Below are 23,455 nucleotides of genomic sequence, written 5' to 3'. Positions count from 1 at the left end.
TATAATCCTTTTTTTAATTCACCTTGTTATCCCGAGATAACAACATAATTAATTCAGGATCTCGAGAAAACAACACAACTAATTCGAGATCTTGAGAAAACAAAACAATTATTTCATGATCTCGAGTAAACAGCTGAGAAATGGTTCATTCAGGTACGCCAAGAGACTTGTGATATGCTGACTTTGGGGCTATTTCTCATTCTGTATAGACGCAACTTTAGTCATTAGAATGTCTGGAATAATCGATCACCTAATAAGGCAATATTTTGATCAGGGGTTGACACAGGGAGAGATTGCATTAAGTCTTTTAATAAGGGATAATTTCAAAATTAGTCCGCGGCACCTCCGCAGAAGACTGGCCCGGCTTCGTCTCTACCGACGGAGATACAGTGATCCAGCTGAGATCATGAAATAATTGTTTTGTTTTCTCGAGATCACGGAATAATTGTTTTGTTTTCTCGAGATCTCGAAATAACAGTTTTGTTTTCTCGAGATCTCGAATTAGTTGTGTTGTTTTCTCGAGATCCTGAATTAATTATGTCGTTATCTCGGAATAACAGTTTTGTTTTCTCGAGATCTCGAATTAGTTGTGTTGTTTTCTCGAGATCCTGAATTAATTATGTCGTTATCTCGGGATAACAAGGTGAATAAAAAAAGATTATATGAAGGGCCTCTCGCGGCTTCCGTATAAAACAATGCATTTTATTGAATTATTTTGCTGTCAAATATCTAGCTTCCAGAAAAGTTTAACATCGAAGCTGCCCTTGCCAAATTCCCAGTGCAGTATGAAGAGAGCATGAACACAGTGCTCGTTCAGGAGATGGAACGATATAATAAGTAAGTCCTTAAAACTGCGATTCAAACGTGCAGTGTCTTATCGTCTGCACTTGTGTTTTTGATTTTGCTCTTTTATACGTCATGGTAATTATATTGCACGTCCTTTCTTCCTCAGTTTGTGCACAACAGTTTGTGTGAGCCTGCAGAACTTGCTGAAGGCAATTAAGGGGCTCGTCGTAATGGATGCAGAGCTAGAGGCGATTGCAAGCAGCCTGCTTGTGGGAAAAGTTCCAGACAAGTGGGCAAAGTGCTCCTACCCCAGTCTCAAGCCCCTGGGCAGCTACATCACCGACTTACTTGCTAGGCTTAAATTTCTGAAGGTTAGAACAAACATATTTTCAGAAAATAGTACTGTTCAAATTTTTTGAATATACACCTTAAATTGAATATGTAACTAATATAGTCATGTGATACAAAATGCTTCGATGGGCTGTCAGAATAGTTATATCATGCAATGAACATTCTGCTGTCTCTAGTAATTGAATGCCTCTATGTACGGTACATTCTTTTAGGACTGGTATGACACAACCAAGCCCCATGTTTTTTGGCTGTCTGGCTTCTTCTTTACTCAAGCATTCCTGACAGGAGCCATGCAGAACTATGCCAGGAAATACTCCATCCCCATTGACCTCCTCGTATTTGACTATGAGGTATCGGCTGCAAGATACGTCCTACAGTTTTATACTCTGCTAGCAGAGAGTTTTGGATCGCATATGTACAAAGCATTCTAGTGGTTCTTGAACTTCCACTGATTATTTTATGCAGGTTATGCCATTTGACACCTCAGCCACCGCCCCTGAAGATGGCGTCTATACTCTTGGCCTTTTCCTGGATGGAGCCCGATGGGATATAAAAAGGTGTGAGTTTTGTTTATTTGAGAACAAGTATACACCTATTTTACATTTTAATGAAATCTATTTTAAGACATTTTTCTTTTCATGCAGTGGTGTCTTAGCTGAACAGTACCCCAAAATCCTGTTTGACTCCGTCCCCATTATATGGATAAAGCCGAGTGAGTGAACACCAGAATACTATAACAAGAAAAGAACCTAAATATGATAATCCATCATTTTGCTCTGCAAGCTAATGGAATTTATTTATTGCCTTCCAATTTTCATATTCTAGCGGATAAGCGGGTTCTGACGCAACACCAGAATGTCTACATGTGTCCTGTCTATAAGACCAGTGAGCGTAAGGGAACTTTGTCGACCACAGGTCACTCCACCAACTTTGTCATCTCCATGACGCTGCCCACAAGCAAGAACCCACAGCACTGGATTAAGAGAGGAGTGGCTATGCTCTGCCAGCTTGACAATTAATGACATACCTTTTGACCTTTTGCACTTTAGTAAATTTTAGATAGGGGTTAAAGCTGAAGTGCCCTTGAGCAAGGCACTTAACCCCAACTGCTCCACAGGCTGCTCTGGGTACATTGTACGTCGCTCTGGATAAGAGCGTCTGCTAAATGCCTGTAATGTAATGTAACTGTTGTAATAATTCTCTATTAAACGAGTCCCTGAATGCAATAATCAAATCTTTCTTCTGGACTGAATTTTCTCTGTTTAAAATATATTAAATCCTTGCCCTGTGGTCATTTGCATGCTTTGTGAAACTATGTCTTAAACATTTACTGATAAATTGCAGTTGCTTTGGGTGCCGCATCAAGCAAAACCGCACGCGTACTTTTGTTTGGAAGACTTTACACTTTGCCAAATGTGTACTCTGGCTTTCTTGTTGCCAGCCTTGATACCTTATAGCCCCAGTATGTCAGCTGGATGGCCAAGCTGAGGGTCAGTGTGATCCATGTCAGAGAGGGGTTGGCTGGACTTGTCCCATGACTACATATTTTTAACTGTGTCAGGATATAAATAGCTGTGTATCTGCAACGAGTCTGAAACGCTCTGAGGTTATAAGTGCAACACAAAAAAGCAGTGTCCATTGCCTAAAGGTAAAAAAGAAAAAACAATTTGCATCTGAATCTGTATATGTAAAACATTGTTCTTCCAGGAAGTGTGTCCGAGATCAGTTGGAGTGCTGCATGGCATGGAGTGTTGCATGTTTACAAGCCACCAGAGTTCAAAATTCTAATCAGTAACCAATATTTTATTCAGAGGTGTGGATAAACAAGCTCTCCTTTATAGAAGCGCACAGCTTTCAGTTGTTTGCCAGTCTTGCTTTTACCTCATATGTTTGAGTTAATTGCATAAAGGCTTGTTCCGTGAGCTCTAATGATTACTACATTAAAACTATTATTACACAATACTACACTTAGCAAATGTTTTGCTATTATCTAATTACTATTGCTATCTGTACGGGTAGTGGAACCTAACCCCATCCCGTTTATCACCATCTTAACTTAGAAATACACCTTGTCTTAAAGACACCTTTCGAGGCACTGTTAAATTCCATTTGGCTTTTGTGGTTCCACTGTATTAAAAGTGTGTAAGATGGAAGGCCTGTATGATGAGGAAGAGTGGGATGAAGATGAAGCAACACAGTACATGATTGAACAGAGTCTGCTGGAATATGGCAAGTGCAGAAATGAAACATCTAGGTAAGCCTCCACATGACATTCTCCATGTTTCCAGGTCATAATCTACTTGCCTATTTGTGTAAGGAAATATAATCACTTGTGATTTTCCATAGTGAGCCTACGCTAGAATACGTTGACCATGAAGAAATTTTTACAGCCATATGTGCAGGTAAAATAATTCACTATCATTGGGCCTCATTTATCAATGTTTTATCAATGAAATGTTTATGTAAGTCAAAATAAACTAAACATTTCCACCAGATTTATAAATGTTTTTTTCAATTAAATTCAGCTTTACTCACACACAATATATGAGAAAGAAGATTTACGAAAAAGCTTAATAGCGTAATACAATTGTACACTACCGTTCAAAAGTTTGGGGTCACCCAGACAATTTTGTGTTTTCCATGAAAAGTCACACTTTTATTTACCACCATAAGTTGTAAAATGAATAGAAAATATAGTCAAGACATTTTTCTGGCCATTTTGAGCATTTAATCGACCCCACAAATGTGATGCTCCAGAAACTCAATCTGCTCAAAGGAAGGTCAGTTTTATAGCTTCTCTAAAGAGCTCAACTGTTTTCAGCTGTGCTAACATGATTGTACAAGGGTTTTCTAATCATCCATTAGCCTTCTGAGGCAATGAGTAAACACATTGTACCATTAGAACACTGGAGTGAGAGTTGCTGGAAATGGGCCTCTGGAGATATTGCACCAAAAACCAGACATTTGCAGCTAGAATAGTCATTTACCACATTAGCAATGTATAGAGTGGATTTCTGATTAGTTTAAAGTGATCTTCATTGAAAAGAACAGTGCTTTTCTTTCAAAAATAAGGACATTTCAAAGTGACCCCAAACTTTTGAACGGTAGTGTATATAATAGAAAAAGAATTTGTAGACAATAGTTACTACAGTTATTGATGTAAGGTGTGTGTGGCTGTTGAAATAGTAAACTTTCATGTCAACAGCCACCCATGTCATATTACAATTTGTTTTAATTAATTAATTAATTAATTAATTAATTAATTAATTAATTAATTAATTTTTTTAAGAACAAGAGAACTAAACAAATATACATTGCGGCTAATGCACTAAATGCACTATACTTATTTACACACAATACGCTACACAAACTTACACTACTTACACAACCACTGAGCCTATAACTTCATCATAATAGAATTTTTAGGGTAGAAAGAAAATGCTTATTGTTGATTGAAAATAAGATCGGATTTTAAGACTGATTTAAATATTGGAAGTGATCCTAATTGTTTTTTTTTATTCTTCTGGGAATTCCTTCCCAGAGTTTGGAGACAGTAAACTGAAAGGAAAATTTACTATAATTTGTCTTGGCAGGTGGACGAACAATATTCCCATTAGCTGAAAATCTGGTGTTGTAAGAATGTTGTTCGTTAGCCATCCTGAGCAGATTTCTAAATGTTTTAGGACCTAGTGAGTTATTATTTACAATTTTATGCGCTAGTACAGACAGTACATTCAATTTGAAAATATTCTTAAAAGTTAAGATTCCAAGGATATTATATAAAGAAGAAGAACTTTACTCATCACACATACACTTGTGAAATTCCTCTCTGCATTTAACCCATCTGAAGCAGTGAACACACGCACATACCCAGACCAGTGGGCAGCTATGCTAACAGCGCCCAGGGAGCAGTTGGGAGGGTTAGGTGCCTCGCTCAAGGGCACCTCAGCCTAAGGCCGCCCCATGTTAACCTAACCGCATGTCTTTGAACTGTGGGGAAAACCGGAGCACCCCCACTCAGACACAGGGAGAAAGAACATGCAAACTCCACGCAGAAAGACCCCCATTGGCCACTGGGCTCAAACCCAGAACCTTCTTGCTGTGAGGCAACAGTGCTAACCACTACACCACCGTGCCGCCATGTTCCCTTGCACTGGCAAAGGAAATATTTCTAATACACTTATTTTGTATTTGGAAAAGCTGATTTTCTTTGTATTCCTGTGTGGATGTTGCTGAAAAGCAATCACCTGTAAATTCCTGGGCATGTGCATGGCACTGCGGATTTGCATTTATTTATTTTTATTTATTTATATACCACATTTAATTTAGCACTCTTTTCATACATTAAGCACATTCAAAAGTGCTTAACAATAAAATGCAGGGCTCGAAATTCGCAGTGGTCCGGTCGCCCGAGGCGACTTAATTTGTCATTTGGCGGGTAATTCCTGTCACTAGCCAGCCCAGCTGGCTAGCTGAAAATAAAAAATATATATGAAGCGAAGATTCAGACACACCGTCAACTAAAGCCGCCACATATTAAGCGTGTGCTGTGTCTGTGTTAATCAATGTGTTTATCGGCAGGACGGAAAATACCAAAGAATTCTGAATCATATCGTGTACGAGTCAGGCTGTCGTTTTTTTCACTACTGCGCATGCATATAACGCATCTTGCTGAATATCGCGGTAATCACGTGTAGTATTGAACCAGGTGGGTGGAGCACAGAAGCAAGGCAGGCCAGAACTGAGTTCTCAATGAACTATTTATTGCTAGCTTTTCAGCCTTTTATCACTTCCCAGCCGCGTGCACACGCGCACACACACACACGTGTTCTGGTTGGGGAGAGAGAGCTCCCTTTTTCTGCTCTCCTCTCCTTTTAAAGGGCGCTGTCACTGGGGAAGACACACAAACACAGGTTAATCCCCATCAGGTGCAATGATTCCACCACTTACCTTCCCTGACTCCGCCCTCCATTCACAGACCGACGCTTGGCCATGCCCCCGCTGCCACATCACGTTATCAAATTCAATAGATGTGGCCACATTATCGCCCATTTAACACGTGTTTTTGTTGTTATTTACATCTACATCTGCCAAAGCTACGTTGCGATGGGAATTTTCTGAAGGGTGTACAGAAACCGCCAGAGACTGGGACAAAGTGACCTCGGTCTGAAGAGGAGAAAAAGGCCGCCGATAAAGCGTACGAGAAGGAGGAACGACAAAGGACTTATAAGCAAACATGGGAGCAGGGTAGGCCTTGGCTGCGATACGATTTTTATGGAATAATTAATTTTTTTCAAGTTGATTCCTAGTCAATATGAAGCTCCTAATGCTTTCTCTCTCATAAATGGTTAAATACAGAAAGCATGTTGGACATATTTTGGGTGCTATAGTCATGATAGTAAGTATATTTGTTTTCAATACTCATACACCAAGTTTTCCAACATATTATTATTTGTTGATATTATATTATGGTGCTCTGTGTTGTTCTCATTTATGTATTTAACAACAGTATCAAAATACTTGGGTCTTGAAATAAATGCACATTAGTCATGAACAATGGTAACTACTCTCTTTTGTGTTATTTTTGACAGAAGTAAAATTCATACATGAACAAATTTTGGCTAGTTGATTTTCTGTTTGGGCGGCACAGTGGTGTAGTGGTTAGTGCTGTCGCCTCACAGCAAGAAGGTCCGGGTTCGAGCCCCGTGGCCGGCGAGGGCCTTTCTGTGTGGAGTTTGCATGTTCTCCCCGTGTCCACGTGGGTTTCCTCCAGGTGCTCCGGTTTCCCCCAAAGACATGCAGGTTAGGTTAACTGGTGACTCTAAATTGACCGTAGGTGTGAATGTGAGTGTGAATGGTTGTCTGTGTCTATGTGTCAGCCCTGTGATGACCTGGTGACTTGTCCAGGGTGTACCCTGCCTTTCGCCCGTAGTCAGCTGGGATAGGCTCCAGCTTGCCTGTGACCCTGTAGAACAGGATAAAGCGGCTACAGATAATGAGATGAGATTAGATTTTCTGTTTGGCTAGTTACTTTGGAAGGTAACTAGTCCGGCTGGCTGGTGAAAAAATATATGAATTTCTAGGCCTGAAATGTATATAGAAACATGGAATTAAACCAAAAACAGAATACCAATTAAAATCATAATGTATAAAACAGTATATAATTAACCCCGCCTTTCACCCGTAGTCAGCTGGGATAGGCTCCAGCTTGCCTGTGACCCTGTAGAACAGGATAAAGCGGCTAGAGATAATGAGATGAGATGTATAAAACAGTATATAATTAACCCCGCCTTTCGCCCATAGTCAGCTGGGATAGGCTCCAGCTTGCCTGCGACCCTGTAGAACAGGATAAAGCAGCTAGAGATAATGAGATGAGATGAGATGTATAAAACAGTATATAATTAACCCCGCCTTTTGCCCGTAGTCAGCTGGGATAGGCTCCAGCTTGCCTGCGACCCTGTAGAACAGGATAAAGCAGCTAGAGATAATGAGATGAGATGAGATAATGTAAACAAGTGAGTTTTGAAAAAACGCTTAAAAATGTCAACTGATCCTGAGTCTCTTATATGGCACAGAAGATTGTTCCATTGTTGCATTTAGTGATGCCCAAAAAACTCAGAGTTTAAAGTGCAAAATGACTAGTAGGCTATTAAATGGCTTACAAAGAATAATTTATCAACGTGGCAGTACTTTTGACTTACATTTATGAGAATAAAAATATTATTTTGTAGTGTGACCAGCACAGTCATAGCACCTGAATTGGCTAAAATATGTCTAGAAACCAAGTGCCCTCACCAATACAGTCTTGGAAAAGCAGGAGGCTATGTTCATATCAGTGGACAACATTGCAGCAATACTAAGAAATATGAGTTCGAGTTTAAAGTCCATCCATCCATTATCCGTCACCGCTTATCCTGTGCAGGGTCGCAGGCAAGGTGGAGCCTATCCCAGCTGACTATGGGCGAGATACACCCTGGACAAATCGCCAGATCATCGCAGAGCTGACACATAGACACAGACAACAATTCTAGTTGAAAGTAAATATGTCAATGACTGCACAATGTGAAAAGGTGAATATTCTCTAAATATCTGTTGCTTCTTATCTACACTATGTGTCTACACTTCTATTCTGCCATTTGCACTGCCTCGCCTTACTGCTACCATACACACAGACCATGGTGGCATTTCTTCTTAAATGAATGACTAGACTCATTCATCTTGAAATGGATTCGGTTTGGATTGCTTTCTATTATTTATATATAAATGTTTTTAATGTCAGTGATATGAAAAAAATATGTGAAATTGAAATAAATGTTAGGTGGCATGGTGGTGTAGTGGTTATCACTGCCGCCTCACAGCAAGAAGTTTCTGGGTTCGAGCCCCGTGGCCGGCGAGGGCCTTTCTGTGTAGAGTTTGCATGTTCTCCCCGTGTCTGCGTGGGTTTCCTCCTGGTGCTCTGGTTTCCCCCACAGTCCAAAGACATGCGGTTAGGCTAACTGGTGACTCTAAATTGACCGTAGGTGTGAATGTGAGTGTGAATGGTTGTCTGTGTCTATGTGTCAGCCCTGCGATAACCTGGCGACTTGTCCAGGGTGTACCCCGCCTTTCGCCCGTAGTCAGCTGGGATAGGCTCCAGCTTGCCTGCAACCCTGTAGAAGGATAAAGCGGCTAGAGATAATGAGATGAGATGAGATGAGATGAGATGAGATGAAATAAATGTTAGGTGGCACGGTGGTGTAGTGGTTATCACTGCCGCCTCACAGCAAGAAGGTTCTGGGTTTGAGCCCAGTGGCCAACGGGGGCCTTTCTGTGTGGAGTTTGCATGTTCTCCCCGTGTCTGCGTGGGTTTCCTCCTGGTGCTCTGGTTTCCCCCACAGTCCAAAGACATGCAGGTTAGGCTAATTGGTGGCTCTAAATTGACCGTAGGTGTGAATGTGAGTGTGAATGATTGTTTGTCTCTGTGTAATAGCCCTGTGATGATTTGATGGCATGTCCAGGGTGTACCCCACCTCTCACCCATAGTCAACTGGGATAGGCTCCAGCTTGGCTGCGACCCTGCACAGGATAAGCGGTTATGGATAAATAAATGTTTTAAACCTAATACATATATTAAAATGCAGTAACTTTTGCAAATTATATGATTCGAAGCAGATCAGTCAAGGTTTACATTAGTTAGCCTTCTTATACGTGCATTTACACGCACTCGGGAGAATGAGTTGCTGGCATTTTGCACAACATACAGGATTTTCATGAATGCCAAATTTCTTAGGTAATTGCTTACACAAACAAATTGCAACTGTTCATATCCAGCTTGATAAATGAGGCTCTTTGTTAGTATTGTTACTAATTCATTAGCACTGCTCTTACTGACAAAGACTTTGGACCATACGTCCTGCTCTGTACATTCCTTGTGTATGATCACAGGAAATGAGGATGCCTTGCAGATACTTGTGCAGCACAAGGCAGCCATGTCCATGGCAGACAATAGGGGATGGATTCCTCTGCATCAGGCAGCAGTACAGCAAAAAAGGAGCATTTTGGAGATCACTTTTTCAGGTCTACATGCTTTAGTCCAGAACCATCAATTTACAGGTTCAAAGTGTCTAAAATAAGCATTGGGCGTTTTCATTTAATGAAAGTTTTATTATCAGCATCTCCTCAGGGGTCGAGTGAATCCCGCACACTGAAAGGAGAGACTCCTCTGTTTCTTGCCGTTGTGAATGGTCTCAGAGAGAATGCTACATTCCTGCTCCAGAATGGCTGCAGCCCTGACTGTCAGAATGATGACGAGGACTCTGCGTTAGTCGGGGGTGTGTAATAGCAAGGCTTGTTTAAAGCGGAGTTACTGGATACCATTGTATTTAGGTGACAGAAAAGTTTACCGCAATGAACAACTTAGCAACAGTAACAAGACATTTGGGTTATGGTTTTACGTACAGCCCTGTGTTAGTAGTTTAAGATATGTAAATCTTCAGTTAAGAGTATCAACAGTGGCTCTTAGTATTTGTTATTGAGATGTTGTGAATAATTGAAACCAACATTTTTTTTTGCATGTTTTTGTGTCTCCCTGAACAGCCATAAAAAATAATCACTACGACTTGGCCTCTCTTCTTCTACGTTATAATGCTACAGTGGACCAGAAAGGCAGCCTCCAGAGAACTGCTCTACATGAAGCGTCTCTGTTGGGCCTAGAGGATTATGTGTACCAGCTTCTCCAGGCTGGTGCCAACCCAGATGCCTGTGATTCCAATGAACATACACCTTTAGGACTCGCTGCACAAGCTGGGCGTTTGAACGTTGTGGAAATCCTATTACAGAAAGGTTATTTAAGCTTTTTAGAGCCTTTGTGATATCACTGCTTAAGGGGTAATTCCCATCATTTCAGTTCGTCTTTGAATCCCAACTACATTATATGCCACCTGAGGGTCCTTGAGCAACAACAATGGCTTTTCCCTCCTTTCTCCCCTGTTGCTGAAGTAATGTGACAGCCAATTAAGCACGAGAAGATGTGTGAGAGCAATTAATACTCTATGAGCACACTGAGGCACTTGACACAGCTGTGTAGCTCAGAGTTTGAAGACATGCTATGCTTAATGTGCTTTGTTGGAAGCTTTTTCTTTCCCGATGGAGATTGATGGTGTTTATATGCAATAAGAAAGTTTAGTAGACTAAACTTTCACAAATTTGTAAAGTATTTATGTATGTATATTTGCAGTATGTATATAAATGGACCTAATTTTTATGTGTATTATAAGTGAAGGCAATTAAGTGAATTGTTCATCTTTCTCCCGCTCTCATTCTTAGGAGCCAGCATATGGCCAAAGTTTCACTCTGTAGAGTCTGTATCAGTGCTGTTTGAGGCAGCAGCATCTGGAAACCCTGATATAATCTCACTGTTGTTGGAGTACGGCGCTGACCCCAACACTCCCACACACACGGGCCATCTGCCCATTCACCGTGCTGCTTATCAAGGCCATCTGTTGTGAGTGATGGATGGTATCTTATATGAATTCTCATAACAGTTCTGGCCCATAAGGATGCCTACTTACAGTTGTAATAGAACAATATTTGTAACATGGTAAATATCTTGGTTATATTCTATCTATGTGCACATCCGTGATACGGTATCTTTCTCTTTTACATGCACCTCTCCATTCAGAAGGTACACTACATGGCCAAAGTATGTGGACACCTGACCAATCGGACCTTTATGTACTTGTTTAAGATCCCGTTCCAGATTTAGTCCTCACTTTGCTGTTATAATAACCTTCACTCTTCTGAGGCGGCTTTCCACTCTGTGTGTGGTTTCCTGCAGGCCACTTGAGTTTTACCACACCAACCTTGACAAGTCATGTCTTTATGGACCTCGCTTTGTGCACAGGGGTATTTTTATGCTGGAAAATGTTTGGGCCCACTCATTCCAATGAAGCAAATTTGTAATGCTACAGCATGCAAAGACATTCTAGACAATTGTGTGCTTCCAACTTTGTGGCAACAGTTTGGGGAAGGTCCATTTGTGCGTGGTGGTCCGGTGTCCACATCCTTTTGGCCACACACACTTTATATATATTCTGCATTCATTATATGTACAGTGTAATATTTCAAACCTTTTTTGTTTTAATTTTGATGATTATGGCTTATAACTCATGAAAATCAGAAATCCAGTATCTCAAATTATTAGAATATTTCCTAAGATCAATCAAAAAAGGATTTACAAGACAGAAATGTACAACTTTTGAAAAGTATGTTCATTTACACACTCAGTACTTGGTTGGGGCTCCTTTACCGTGAATTACTGCATCAGTGCGGCGTGGCATGGAGGCGATCAGCCTGTGGCACTGCTGAGGTGTTATTGAAGCCCAGGTTGCTTTGATAGCAGCCTTCAGCTTGTCTGTATTTTTGGGTCGAGTGTTTCTCATCTTCCTCTTGACAATACCCCATAGATTCTCAGTGGGGTTCAGGTCCAGTGAGTTAGCTGGCCAATCAAGCACAGTAATATCATGGTCAGCAAACCATTTGGTAGGAGTTTTGACATTGTGGGCAGGTGCTAAGTCCTGCTGGAAAAGGAAATCAGCATCTCCATAAAGCTTGTCAGCAGATGGAAGCATGAAGTGCTCTAAAATCTCCTGATAGATGGTTGCCTTGACGTTGGAGTTGATAAAACACAGTGGACCAACACCAGCAGATGATATGGCACCCCAAATCATCACAGACTGTGGAAACTTCACACTGGACTTCAAACACCTTGGATTCTGTGCCTCTCCACTCTTCCTCCAGACTCTTGGACCTTGATTTACAAGTGAAATGCAAAATTTACTTTGATCTGAAAAGAGGACTTTGGACCACTGAGCAACAGTCCAGTTCTTTCTCTCCTTTGCCCAGGTAAGATACTTCTGATGTTGTCTCTGGTTCAGGAGTGGCTTGATATTAGGAATGTGACAGTTGTAACCCCTTTCCTGAAGGCATCTGTGGACGGTGGCTCTTGATGCACTGACACCAGCATCAATCCAGTCCTTGTGCTCTCCCAAGTTCTTGAATCGACTTTTCTTGACAATCCTCTCAAGGCTGCAGTCATCCCTGTTGATTGTGCACCTTTTCCAGCCAACTTTTTCAGCAATGACCTTCTGTGGCTTACCCTCCTTGTGGAGGGTGTCGATCATTGTCTTCTGGACAACTGTCAAGTCGGCAGTCTTCCCCATGATTGTGGTTGCGTGTACTGAAATAGACAGAGAAACATGGCATTTATACTGTTTTACTCAAAGTCAAAATGAAATATTCTAATATTTTGAAATGGTTTTTTTTTGCACTGTGGGCCATAATTATCAAAATTAAAATAGAAAAATGCTTGAAACATTTTAGTTTTCATGTAATGAGTCGAAAATATATTATATTTTCACTCTCTTAAATAACTGATGGAAAAATTGAACTTTTTCACAATATTCTTTTTTTTGGAGATGCAGTATTATTATATTAGTGTATTAGTAAAAAATGCTAAATTTTTTCCCTTTTTTCTTTGATTTTTTCCCTATTGTCTCTCATCATTACAGAGCATCGGAACAGCTGATCCCAGTGACCAAAAAAGAGGCCATTAAGGAGAGTGGCATGAGCCCATTACATTCAGCCGCTGCAGGTGGACATTCTCAATGTCTTGAGCTGCTCTTGAATGCTGGATTTGACCCCAACTTCATGCTCCATCCGAGGGTGCGCAGGAACTACGAAGATGAGCGCAAATCAGCACTTTATTTTGCTGTGTCAAATAATGACGTGCAGTCAGCGAGGTTACTCCTGAAGGCTGGTGCTATGCCAAACCAGGACCCTGTCAACTGTCTGCAAGTGGCCATGCGTCTAGGCAACTATGAACTGATCAACACATTGCTGCGCTATGGAGCAAATGTAAACTACTACTCGCGTGTAAATACCACACACTTCCCCTCAGCCCTACAATATGCATTAAAGGATGACGTGATGCTCCGGATGCTGCTAAACCATGGCTATGATGTACAGCGCTGTTTTGACTGTCCCTATGGCCAGGGATCTCATGTTCCTGTGGACTACGAGGGCTGGAGCACTTCTGTGATAAGAGATGTAGTGGTAAGATGACAGTTTTAGATTGATGTCAAATTCAATACCTTTTCTTCATAACTACTATTGTCCAGAGGCAGGGCTGTCTGAAAGGGTGGGTGAAAGGGGCAGCTGCTGGCTGGGGAGTAGGGTTGGGACACACTGACTATGTATCAGCTAAAGTTATCATATGTGAGATGGATGCTGAAATTAAATTCTTCACTCTGCAAGAAAAATGCAAGAGATTGTAGATCACTTATGGTATCAGGGTGTGCTCTGCCTAATGACAAATAAAATAATGAGGAGTGTGCTTATTAGTGTGCAACTGAGTAGATACTATGACAGGAACCATGTATACATTACAAGAAGGGGAACGTATTTCACAGGGGCAGAAAGAAGCATGGTAGTGAACATACGACACAGGATTTGCAATAAATAATCCTGTCATACAGCCATCTCCCTTTCATCTTTGTGCAGCATCCCTCATTCTCCACACCAATCAGTTTCTTCATTACTGTTTTTTTTCCACATCTCCCATTGTCTGGCTGACTAATGGGCCTATGGCTATGCCCTGGTAGCATGTTTGAGTGTCTTTTTCCACCAGTATAACACTGTTTTTAGTAACCACTTGGCCAGTGTTTGAAAGTGTATGGCGATTCTGATGCCAACATGGTGTGGAGTCAAATCTGACCCAAACTTCACTGCTTAATAAACATGCCTGTCAGAAATGTCTATGTCCAGCAATGACTGACAAACATAGTAAAAAGCTGAGGCATACAGATGGCCTGGTGACAAAAGTAGCTTAACTGAATACATTTGTTCTGGAACTGAGACCACGCAGCACAAAAGCTCGTGTTCATCAACAGAACCTTCCTCATAGCATACTGACTGAGCTTCCTTCCTGCTGCTTGTTTAATACTGTCCCAGACAGAGCTGGCCTCAGTAGCATTGGAAAACAAGTCTGGATCAGACTGTCAGCTGACATGAGTCTAATGCCGCTTTTCCACTACAAACGCGGCTGAGTCGGGCTGAGCCGTGCCATGCTGAGTTGGGCTGAGTCGAGCTGAGCGGGGCTATTGAAGTTGCATTTCGACTACAACCGCGCTGAACCGTGCTGGCTGGAAGTGGGTGGACACATTGGGTGGAGTTAGCGAAAGTGGGTGGACGTCACGTGATGTCGTTAAGTAGCGCAAACAGTGACATCAGTGAGCTTTTAAGCGGTAGTCTCACGACCCGGATAGTAAACAATAAACATGGAGTCGTTAGTGTTGCTGGTCTTGGTGCTGTGGCTTGTTGTCACCGACAACGCCAACAGATACTGGCAAGAGCGTATAGATGAGGCGAGGCGCATAAGGCTTCAGAAATTCTCGTAATTCGTAATTCTTCTTCTTCCGGGTTTACGGTGTTTACAGATCCCAGCGTGCTCGCGGGGCGTGTGTGGGCATGTGAGGACACTCCTCCTCACCAATCAGTGCACAGGGGAGTGTCTGCTCACGCCCCCAACCTCACTCGGCTCGCTTTGACTCGCTTCAGCCCCACTTCAAAACGGTGCAAGTTTTAGGGGCTAAGCAGGGCTGAAGCGAGCCGAGTCGTGCTGTTCTTTGGTAGTCGAAATGCGAGCCGTGTCGGGCTGAAGTGAGCTGAAAAAGGGTAGTGGAAAAGGGCCATAATGCCGCTTTTCCACTACCAACGCGGCTGAGTTGGGCTGAGTCGAGCTGAGTGGGGCTGTTGGAGTTGCATTTCGACTACAACCGCGCTGAACCGTGCTGGCTGGAAGTGGGTGGACACATTGGGTGGAGTTAGCGAAAGTGGGTGGACGTCACGTGATGTCGTTAGGCGGTGCAAACAGTGACATCAGTGACCTTTTAAGCCGTAGTCTCACGACCCGGATAGTAAACAATAAACATGGAGGACATGGAGTCGTTAGTGTTGCTGGTCTTGGTTCTGTGGCTTGTTGTCACCGACAACGCCAACAGATACTGGCAAGAGCGTATAGACCCCTTGCACTGACGTCACCCGAAACCGGAAGTAAACAAACCCTGCGCCATATTGGAAGACCAACAAACTCGTGATTAGGGGGAAATAACGGCAGCGGTATGTGAACCCACGAGAATAAAGTGGAGTGGCTTTATTTATGATTCATTGGCCCAACAGTAGACTTGAAAGAAACCTGTGTGAGACTTGGCAAAAAACTGTGGATATAATGGATAAGTCTGTGCATGATCTGTGGATATGGCAGATTATTTCAAAACCCTGAAGCCTGCTGAAAGGAAGCGATAAGTTGAGAAACTGACTCTGATTGATGGTTTTGTCCCTTGGCTGCGTTTATTACAGCCAGCCACTGACACATTTAGTGTGTCTAATGACTAGGGTGTTTTCGTTAGAATTTCATGCACTTGGTTCATCAAACAACCTACAATAGTAAACTTTTGTGCTGTGTTAGAGTCAGGCCCGGCGCCATGGGGGGGGGGCGAAAGGGGGCGTCGCCCCCTCGTGGCTACAGCCCCGCCCCCTCAACGGAGACTCAGATCACTTAATTGTTTTCTTATGAAAATATAATGTATTATAGACGTATTAATAATTTGCATTTTCAAATACGAAATATTAAGTGGTTGCGCATTGCACAAAAATACATTTCACATAAATCACTACTAAAACTGGCACGGTAGAACAAATCTGATTGGTTGTTATGATTCTTACGTTGCAATCGTAGAATTCAACTGTATTAAGGTAGGATTATTTCAAAAAGCCTGAATTTAATATTAACCCTGTTTTAGACATATGTATCAATCCTAACTACTGGGGACTAGTTATTGTGGGTGTATGTGTGAAATGCTGACACAGCCGCGCACACACAGACCTGTGATAAGGACAAGGGGAGGGGTCGTGCGGGCGGGCGGGCGGGGGTTTTACATGTACACTTAGAGCTGTCTCTGCAATATCCTGCAATATGCAGTCAGTTTACGGGAGTAGTCTTTCCCCCACCGAATTAAATCATAATATTGTGAATCCATTTTCTTTCTTTGTAGGCTAAGTTTATCTCCGTTTATGTTGGTGCATGTGTTCATATATGGTCCGCTTTGTGCGCAAATAGCGTAAGAATGTGTCGTTGACGTCACCCCCCATGCAGCGGGGGTGAAAATTCATCACTTCAGAGTGTTTAGTCCCCTACACGCCTAAACTGGGATCGCGGATTAAGTGGTTAGCGTTGACTCGGTGCGAGTCAGGAAGGCTATTACTGGTGCAGCCGCGGGGTCTGTTGATTTTTTTAAATTATTATTTTGGCCGCCGAGCCAAGTACCTTAGACTTGCATTGACGTTTTGTTTTCATGCCGCGGAGCTATTTGTATGTATTTTAAATGTAAAGGACTTGCCTGTAGGTTTGTGTGTGTTGTTTTATGTTTGGCATCTTTCCGGTTGTAACGCGTGTCTGTGAGAAAATCGGAGGGGAGGGGTAACAGGTGGGCACGGGAGCTGATAAAGCGCAACTGCCCTGGTAATATGCCACATGATTTTCCCGGACTAAAGCAACCTTCGGGGCCGTGGTTTTGTGGTTGGCGCAGTTAATTGTTTGAAACACGTTGTCAGACCGCCATCACTACTACACACTATATGAAAAAATATTTGCCCCCTTAGTAAACTGTTCCTGGCGCCGGGCCTGGGTAGAGTGTTCTAACAAAGCTGATGGGAAAGGTGAAAAGAAGTCTTTCTACAGAATACCAGCTGTGATTGAGACACAAGGGGAGCAAACCAAGGAGCTTTCTGCCAGGAGACAGAGAGAGTATTTAGCTGCTTTATGCAGAGCTGATCTGAATACTTCAAATCTACAACAGTACAGAATATGTTCAGACCATTTTGTTACTGGTAAGTCACTAGGCTAGAGTGTTGTAGAACATTTTTTTAATGTTTACTGAATAAAAACATCCTTAATTTTATCACATTTATGTTATATATTTCATTTCTTTCTTTTTTCATTTTCCTCCCTCCATCCCTCTTTGGATTTTAAATATAGTTTTTCCCCATGTCCAAATAATTCAAAGATATATAAATAAAAACAGATAAGTAGTAAAAAACTCTCGCTCGTAGTTTGTTTTATATTGTATGTATGTATGTACTTGAGGTCTTCCAATATGGCGCCCTAACAAAATCTCGCGGTACGGTGACATCACGCGGTAGCCCTCTATAGATGAGGCGAGGCGCATAAGGCTTCAGAAATTCTCGTAATTCGTAATTATTCTTCTTCCGGGTTTGCGGTGTTTACAGATCCCAGCGTGCTCGCGGGGCATGTGTGGGCATGTGAGGACACTCCTCCTCACCAATCAGTGCATAGGGGAGTGTCTCCTCACGCCCCTAGCCCCACTCGGCTCGGTTGGGCTCACTTCAGCCCCACTCCAAAACCATGCGAGTTTTGGGTGCTGAGTAAGGCTGAAGTGAGCCCAGTCGCGCCGCTCTGAGGTAGTCGAAACGCGAGCCGTGTTGGGCTGAAGTGAGCTGAAAAAGGGTAGTGGAAAAGGGCCATAAGACTCTAAACTTATGGCAGTGGCCAGAGTACAGATCAATAGTGTCATGCAATCACAGCACAAAACACACACTTTCCAACAGCACCAGCCACAAGGGAATTCACTATGTCATGGTGCAAGGATTTTATTGAGATCTTTAAAGTCTGACAGTTCAAATGCACCTAAGATTGGAAGTACACAATTTAGCTAGTGGGATGGACCATAAGGAGTCAACCTAGGCCACATTCCTACCAGTGAAACCTACATCACGTCACTGGTGGTCTCACTAGATGAAAATGGGCACTACCCAAGCACTATACGCTTGGGTAGTGAGAGCTTACAAGTGAGAGCTTACAAGATTGCATTGAGTATGGATAACACATAAAAATATGTCAGCTTTTAGCTAACTAGAAGTGAGCAGAGTCCACCTTGCCAGACATGTATTAATCAACCCTACAAAATGTGCCCTGAAAGTCACGGATGCACTTTGGACCTGCTGCTAAAGAGGGCCTGGAATAGAAAGTGCACTTTGCAGAATGAAACCAGCATGGTGATGCAGACTAGCTATGTAGCACCTTTAGGTCACCATTTGGGGCTATCATTGCATTGATTTACAGTTGAACACATTGTTTATTGGGCAGCGAATATAGGTACTAACGTAATATATGTCCTGATGACAATGTCCCAAGTACACTTTCCAGTTCCAACATCAGCTCCAAATATTGTCAGCGCTCCAAGTGAAATATACCATAGAGAGAGATATACACCAGGAAGCAGGCAGCTTGCATGTATGCCTAGGAGAGTTGGTTCTGCACCCAGAGGTGGTGAGTTTGGAAAGGTGAAGGTAAACGTTTTCATGAATGCAAAGTCAACTTTTGGTCCTCCGTAGCAAGTAGCCCACTGGGATATGATGTACCAACCCAAGATTGGCCACGCTATGTAATGTACTTCTTTCCTACTCTACCACTGCTACATAGAATTTAGTAACTAGACTGCAAGTACGACTGGTGAGATGGCCAGCAAGACTTTGGTTCCTACTACTAGTTTTACTAGTGGTGGAAACACCCTGATGGCTTCCTCCCTGTGCAGATCTGCTATCCTAACTGGAAGGAAATTGATAGATTTGGCACCCCTAGCCATGTTACCTATACCTGTGGCTAGGTCCCTTGGGATGAAGTCCATCCATCCATTATCTGTAACCACTTATCCTGTGCAGGGTCACGGGCAAGCTGGAGCTTATCCCAGTTGACTATGGGCGAGAGGCAAGGTACACCCTGGACAAGTCACCAAGTCATCGCAGGGCTGACACACAGAGACGAACAACAATTTACACTCACATTCACACCTACGGTCAATTTAGAACTACCAACTAATCTAACCTGCCTGTCTTTGGACTGTGGGGGAAATCCACACAGACACAGGGAGAACATGCAAACTCCACACAGAAAGGCTCCCGTCAGCCACTGGGCTTGAACCCAGAACCTTCTTGCTGTGAGGTGACAGTGCTAACCACTACACCACCGTGCCGCCCCCTTGGGATGAAGTGTGGACTGAAAATTGTGACCTAGAACTCCAGAAAATACTCCTGAATGCAAGAGCACCTAGTACACTGGCCTTGGATGGTATGCGCCTCATCAACTAGCTCTGGGTTGCTGGCCAATTTCCAAAATACTGTTCTTTCAGGAACTGCTAGACAATCCCCATCAACAGTAAAAGTGTACTGTATGTAGCAGCCATTGTGGCACATCATAACACCATGATTGGCATTTTTCTAGTGGCTCATAAACTTATTGTGACCTTTCTGAAAGGGGTGAGACCCTACCATCCACCACAATTCACTCAGCACGAGCTGTCCCCCTCGGCACGGTGGTGTAGTGGTTAGCGCTGTCGCCTCACAGCAAGAAGGTCCGGGTTCGAGCCCAGCGGCCGGCGAAGGCCTTTCTGTGCGGAGTTTGCATGTTCTCCCCGTGTCCGCGTGGGTTTCCTCCGGGTGCTCCGGTTTCCCCCACAGTCCAAAGACGTGCAGGTTAGGTTAACTGGTGACTCTAAATTGACCGTAGGTGTGAATGTGAGTGTGAATGGTTGTCTGTGTCTGTCAGCCCTGTGATGACCTGGCGACTTGTCCAGGGTGTACCCTGCCTTTCGCCCGTAGTCGGCTGGGATGGGCTCCAGCTTGCCTGCGACCCTGTAGAACAGGATAAAGCGGCTAGAGATAATGAGATGAGATGAGCTGTCCCCCTTGTGCTTGAGTCCCATCAGGCCCCTCCCAATCCAAGATGACAAATTGACATGGATGGCTCCAAAAACTGTATTTGGACACTGGTTGTGTTCAGTTCCATAGCTTGTCTGTGCATAATGTGCACTGGGCCCCATAACAAAATATTAGCCTATGCCCTGCACCCCACTTGAGACAGCCCTGTCTGGAGGGGTGTAATAGAACTTGTTTTGCCGTTGTTGTTGTTCTTGTTGTTGTTTTTTTAACATGCAGCAAAAATGGATGACAGATAAGCGTATAGCTTGCCTTACCCTTGCTACCTCAACACAAATCACACCTCTGAGGGGTTCCTGCTATGCAATTAAATTCAGACTTAACTAATCATATCTGGCATAATTATTAGAACACCTGTGAAGATAGCAATGTCATGTAACCATTTATTTTGCATATCCAGGTATTTCATATTCAGGTCAGATATTCTACAAATGTGGCTTTGGCCTATACATAATTAAGTAGTGCTATTTCCTAGTTGTGTTTCTTTACCCTCTTTGTCACTCCATGTCTAAAAACCTGCACACACCACTAAGCAACAATAATTACATGGTATTTCTGTCTGCAGTTCTGTGAAGTGATAACAGTGTCCTGGCTCAAGCAGTTTGCAGGCCAGGTGGTAAGAATCTTGCTGGATTATGTTGACCATGTCACCTTCTGCTCCAAACTGAAGAACGTCCTGGCAGAACAGAAGCAGTGGTCAGAAATATGCAAGATTCAAGGTGTGATCAGCAATATAAATATGCCATGCAGCATCCTGAACTTTAAAGTGCATATCATGGGTAAATTCAGGAGCAAGATCAATGTAATTCTCCTATTTTATATTAAACTTTGGTCAAATATCTGTCACATTTTGCATTTTGTGCAATTTTTTAACTTGCGCAATACCAGAAAAATTCAGTTGAAATCGAGCCATTTGAGGCGAATTGGTCCGCCTCTGAAAAAACTTGGCATTTGGATTTCCCAGGAAACATTGATTTTCATGACGTCACGTGCGGGACGCCTCCCTCTGAATCCTACGTCAGCGTTGGTTTGTTTATGAGAAAACGACCTGGTGGTTTTCTGCAAATTTCTTCAATGTTATCACATAATTATTAAAATGGTTAACATATGTATCGTAGGAGGGTGTAGCAACACCAATCTTGATGGGATTAGTACTCATCGTTTCCCACATTGCGCTCAGGTGACAATTCCATATTTCAATGCAAAATTGCTAGCTGCTAAACTTGGTCTACACAGGCTGTGCACTGAAACCGTGCAAAGCTCTCGCAGCCTGCTGGCGCTTCCGCAGGTGACGTCACAAATCTGGCTCCAGACTCTCTTGGGATTTTTCCAGATGCGTTTTGTTGTTTTATTTTTTTCTGCTGTAGACAGATGGCCTTGTGCAAAATTATCCTTCTGGATGAGTGTATAAAGGGACATTCTTTCATACAAAAAAAAAAACGAATTTGGTCTAGGACATGCACTTTAAAAGGATGACTGTCAGCAAACTGCATGAAAAAGATGTCACCTAAAATTACATAAGTATACTTAGTTATAAATCCCCAAATAACAGATGTCAAAAGGGTTTTACGTTAGCTCAGTAATACAGTAACATTTGCACTTTCTTTACAGAAAACACTCGAAGCCTGAAGCATTTGTGTCGTCTTAAGATCCGTGAGTGCCTTGGTCGTCTGCGCCTTCGGGCTCCAGTTTTTATCAGCTTTTTACCTCTGCCAAACACTCTGAAGGACTATATCCGGTTCAAAGAGTATGATATTTACAGCAAAGGAACTATGGAAGAGCTTGAATAAGACAGAAACATTTCATTTTCATGCCACTTGTTGCCACACGATACAACTGATTGTTTATTGTGCATCATTTGTTTTATTTTGAATATAGGTTCTGGATTTTTTTTTTTCATCATGGTAAAATTTTGTATGATGTACAGTAATATATTTTTAGCCATAGCCTACTGACAGGCCAAGTTAATTCCATTTTCAGTCAAACAGCAATGCAGTACTTGTTTATGCAAGGCAATATTAAAGGAACAGTAGTCAGGATTTTTATTTCTTACTAGTACAAACAATGTGGGAATTTATGTAGAAATTATTTTAAAAAATAATATGTTAAGCCATTATCGCATAACTTTGGTAACAAATGTATTACTGGGGGGGGGGGGGGACAGTTTGGAAACCTGTCTTATAATCTAGAATGTGTGTTTGTATTTGGATTGGCTTCTTGTCAGTTATTTTATAAAAACCATTCAAAACTTATTCAACTCCACCTGTTTAACCATTAGAGACCTTTCCCCCACAAATCTTACCTAATGTATTTTAAAGGTTAAATATTACAAATAAAATATTTACAGATCAATCCACATTTACATGAAGAGTGTGCATGCTATTTTTTTTTTTACTATACTTTAATTTATTTTTTACTAGTCACACAGGACTAGCATAGGAATTCAACAATAGAAACAGACCAGTTTCCCTGTCCTACTCCTTCCACTAAACTAGTGTTCTGTCTCAAATTGGATATTTGTGTACTAACACAAACTGTATTCCTATTCCAGTTAATGTTTGAATTTTAAAGCCTTCCATGTAGCCTAAGGAAAGCTCTATTTTGCCTACCAGTTTTCTGGATTTTTGAGAGTAGAAGAAGAGCCTTTATTTGTCACATGCACACTCGAGCACAGTGAAATTCATCCTCTGCATTTCACCCATCTGAAGCAGTGAACACACGCATGCACACACACATACCCAGAGCAGTGGGCAGCTATACTACAGCACCCAGGGAGCAGTTGGGTGTTAGGTGCCTTAGGACACTTCAGCCCATGGCCGCCCCATGTTAACCTAACCGCATGTCTTTGAACTGTGGGGGAAAACAGTGCACCCGGAGGAAACCCATACAGACATGGGGAGAACATGCAAACGCCACACAGAAAGGCCCCCCCATCAGCTGCTGGGCTCAAACCCAGAACCTTCTTCCTGTGAGGCAACAGTGCTAACCA

The 23,455-nt window shown here is 42.4% G+C and overlaps 2 protein-coding genes across 2 annotated transcripts in view; both read left to right on the top strand.

Moving 5' to 3' along the window:
• dnah12 (dynein, axonemal, heavy chain 12) overlaps positions 1-2,371 on the top strand; it is a 67,350-nt gene extending 64,979 nt beyond the window's left edge. Inside the window, exons 69-74 of the mRNA XM_060938155.1 lie at positions 734-837; positions 953-1,157; positions 1,350-1,487; positions 1,603-1,694; positions 1,782-1,849; positions 1,963-2,371. Of these exons, the coding sequence (XP_060794138.1) occupies positions 734-837; positions 953-1,157; positions 1,350-1,487; positions 1,603-1,694; positions 1,782-1,849; positions 1,963-2,156 (801 nt within the window). The 3' untranslated portion in view covers positions 2,157-2,371. The remainder of the gene's footprint in view (positions 1-733; positions 838-952; positions 1,158-1,349; positions 1,488-1,602; positions 1,695-1,781; positions 1,850-1,962) is intronic.
• Positions 2,372-3,284: 913 nt separating this feature from the next.
• On the top strand, positions 3,285-22,256 carry asb14b (ankyrin repeat and SOCS box containing 14b). Its single transcript, XM_060936925.1, has 9 exons — positions 3,285-3,391; positions 3,484-3,539; positions 9,562-9,693; positions 9,789-9,947; positions 10,213-10,458; positions 10,942-11,119; positions 13,185-13,728; positions 21,032-21,185; positions 22,078-22,256. Exons 1-9 carry the CDS (start codon positions 3,285-3,287, stop codon positions 22,254-22,256), a joined length of 1,755 nt encoding a protein of 584 aa, XP_060792908.1.
• The last annotated feature ends 1,199 nt before the right edge of the window (positions 22,257-23,455 follow it).

This window comes from Neoarius graeffei, chromosome 13, assembly GCF_027579695.1.
Source record: "Neoarius graeffei isolate fNeoGra1 chromosome 13, fNeoGra1.pri, whole genome shotgun sequence".
NCBI classification, from domain to species: domain Eukaryota; kingdom Metazoa; phylum Chordata; class Actinopteri; order Siluriformes; family Ariidae; genus Neoarius; species Neoarius graeffei.
The sequence above is the reverse complement of the archived record's forward strand: the minus strand, read 5'-3'. Positions and strand labels throughout refer to the sequence as shown.